General features: G+C 37.4%; 1 protein-coding gene across 1 annotated transcript; it reads left to right on the top strand.

The window, feature by feature from the left end:
- The first annotated feature begins 1,886 nt into the window (after window positions 1-1,886).
- Window positions 1,887-2,780, top strand: LOC104826047. Its single transcript, XM_010558554.1, has one exon. The coding sequence runs from the start codon at window positions 2,054-2,056 to the stop codon at window positions 2,528-2,530; it is 477 nt and encodes a 158-aa protein (XP_010556856.1). The 5' UTR covers window positions 1,887-2,053; the 3' UTR covers window positions 2,531-2,780.
- The last annotated feature ends 457 nt before the right edge of the window (window positions 2,781-3,237 follow it).

Here is a 3,237-nt window from a genome sequence, read left to right as displayed (position 1 = left end):
TTATTCATTCATTAGGATGAAAATAAGATGAGAATGCAAACTGATACCAAACTACCAAAGCAATAAATTTTGTACCTTGTTATCAACGGAGGATTCGTTTTCTTAGATTTTTTATTTTTTTTATATTACTCGGTGCATTTATGATTATGATTATTACGAGTATTTGGTCGTCATTCAATTATGTAAATATAGTAATATTTGACTATATAGCCTCCAACTGCCTTCACCCAGAAAATAACAAATTGCTTGTTTGCATCGATTACTTGTTTCAGATGAATTTTCTAAATCAAACAACTTATGGAGATGTTATTGTATTACAAATGCATTGCATAGTCACTTTTTCTTTCTTTCCTTTCCTTTTTTTTTTCAATCCTTGATTTAATTGCCATACTGCACTTTTATCTCAAATTCGGATACCAAGGGAACAAGGGTAAAAGTCAAGGAAAGGCCCTCTTTACTCCATATTTTACCAAATTTCAGGGATGATACGTATAACGTTCAAGAGCGAAATTAATGGTGTCGTACAAGGGCAAAAACATCGGATGACGTTTTGTATGAGTAAATTCGTATGGGAAAAATAAATGTTTGAAATTCAAAAGTACAAAATGTGGATAACCTTTTGTTTGAAGTGGTGTTATCATCAAAAGCTGAAAGAAGACCTTGCAGTTGCAGCCACTCCCTTGTTCAAAACCCTAGCCCCACTCTTACCTTCGATAAAAAAAAAAATTTAATTATTGACGATTATGTTCTACGCAATTTTGGTTCTCAAAGTCCCATCATTTAATATATATATACATATGTATTATCTGCGATTTTCCAATAATGTTAAAAATAAATAGAATAATTTGCTTAACAGTTTTAGATTCATATTTTCCATGGATAAACTTGTGGAGATATAAGATTAGATCAATTATATGTTGTTTAATTACATCCATTTTAAATTTGTCAAAATATTTTTTTTTTAAAGATATGTTATATTAAAACACCAATTTTCTCTTATGTTAGCTAAATTAATGGCAGAAATCGAAATTCAGAAGTAAATATCTATTTGGCTAAACAAACTAGTAGACGATGTAATTGTTTTTATGACTAAGGTGTACGAGATTCATGAGCAAACTGATATGTGAGATCCATGAAAAGACAAAATAAAAATAAAATCTATCTATTGGTTAAAAAAATCTATTAACTTTATCTATAGGACCATGTAAATCTCAAACTTTTGGTTTGTGATGTGGCATTTACCATTAATAGGGAATTAAACTCTTAATTCTATCGACTAATTAACATCGCGTTTATGTGATTTTTTGCCAAAACAAATTATGGTCTTCTTAACTATTTTTACGCAACTTGTATTTTTTCGGCGTCCATATTTCTCCTAAATAAAATTGTATATATCGATAAAACAAAATTATCAAAACCCTAATGTCTATTATATATGGAATTCAAGTCACGTACAAATTTACAGTATATGTTGGTTCTTCTTCTTTGTATATATAAAAAAAGATAAACGTATTACCGTTTTTATAGTCAATATTTCCTTAGACTAGAACGTGGGTTGTTGAGTTTTTGCAATTATTTTTGCAAAAATTTTACTAAAACGCAAAGGATAGACCACATATAAATAAATAAAATTATCAATTCTCTTAATCCCCAAAGAAATTAGCAAGAGGCTAAATACTAAAAGGAGAATGGAATCCTGCGTCTCCCCAAAGGCCAAAGTCCCTTAGTGGGACCAAGTCTGAAGATATGGTAAAGACGGAAGGGCAGTTTCGTAAATTACTAGTAAATGGCATTGTGTGTAATTTCCTGGAGGAACGAGGGTTATCAACATTCCCCGCCTCTATAAATTGTCATAACCTTTTCCGACGCTTTGTTTTTTGTTTGCCCTCTCTCTCCCTTCCTCATCTCTCATCTCTTTCTCCTCGCAACAAAAATCTCACGCTGGTCCTTTTCAGTTTTCACCCGACTCTCCCCAAATTACTGTGTTTTACCGCAGTAATTATTTCAATTTTTACTGGGTGCTGACGTGGCATGCATCCAATAGAGAGGCGCCATGAACACCAAAACGATGCGTCTTCCCCCACGTCGAGTTCTGACGCCGGACAAGCGCAAGGAACGCGACGGCGTCGTCCCCGTCACCGGAAAGCTGCCGGAAACCGCCGTGATGAAGCCTCCGTTACCGCCGATTATCCCTCCGGTTCAGTCCTTCTCCAGAAAAGCCCCGGCAAAGGTGGCGCCCTCAGCCGCGACGGCCGAGCCGGCCGGTTCGAACCAGCTCCTGGCCGGTTACTTGGCCCACGAATTCCTCACAAAGGGGACACTATTCGGAGAGCAGTGGAACCCGGTTCGAGCACAAACCGGACCGGTCGAGCCGAGGATGACCAAACCCAGCCATAATACTGAGCCGGATGATCCGAGCGAGCGGAAGCGGAGGAGGTACGTGGAAGTGGCCAATCTCCTACGGGCAGACGGGACCCACCTGCCCGGAATCGTCAACCCTGCCCAGCTTGCCCGATTCCTCAAACTGTGATGCCAATTCCTGTCCACGTGGATCCAGATCATTGGTCTGTCACCTGGTAAACATGACAGCCCTAACACCGCAACATTCTCTCTATGGTTTGTTTTTGAAAAATTTTATCCTCCCTGTAAAGCTGACTCTCTCTCCTCGTCTTCTTCGAAATTGACTCAGAAATCTTAGGGTTTTTTTTTAGAGCTTTCGTATTCTGTACATCAGATTGTGATATCGATCAGGGAATGGAATACATTTTCAGTTGGAAATCTGAATTTGCGTTGGTTTTATCCTTTTGCTGATCTAAATCGGAGCTCTTCGATTAATCTCTTCTGTAAACCAGATCGTGCGAAACGACGATTATGTGATTGTTTCCGACCACTGGAATAAGTTCCCTTTCGTGGAAACTAAGGTTCGAGGGGTTAATGATATTTCGTTCAATCCGAGAAAACCATAATTTTTGTTTGGAGGCAGAAATATTTCGACTTTTGTGACAAAATTTCTGTGCATTCTTATGGGTTCGCAACAAGGATTAGTCTTCTGTTTATTGGGTTAGTGAAAGATTTCTTATCTGATCTTCGATCTGATGGGTGTTTGTCTGCCTTCTAATTCGGATTGTTCCTTCTTTTGATAGTATGATTATTCGAAATCTGACGCAACTTTTTTTTCCCCATATGGTTTTCTTTTTGTTCCATTATTGAACCTTTGAATTCTCAGGTTAAATTGCT

Source organism: Tarenaya hassleriana, unplaced genomic scaffold (genome assembly GCF_000463585.1).
Source record: "Tarenaya hassleriana unplaced genomic scaffold, ASM46358v1 Cleome5, whole genome shotgun sequence".
Lineage (NCBI taxonomy): Eukaryota > Viridiplantae > Streptophyta > Magnoliopsida > Brassicales > Cleomaceae > Tarenaya > Tarenaya hassleriana.
The sequence above is the reverse complement of the archived record's forward strand: the minus strand, read 5'-3'. Positions and strand labels throughout refer to the sequence as shown.

Excerpts from the sequence above, each read along its gene's own strand:
- LOC104826047 (XM_010558554.1), top strand. The coding sequence starts at position 2,054 with ATGAACACCAAAACGATGCGTCTTCCCCCACGTCGAGTTCTGACGCCG.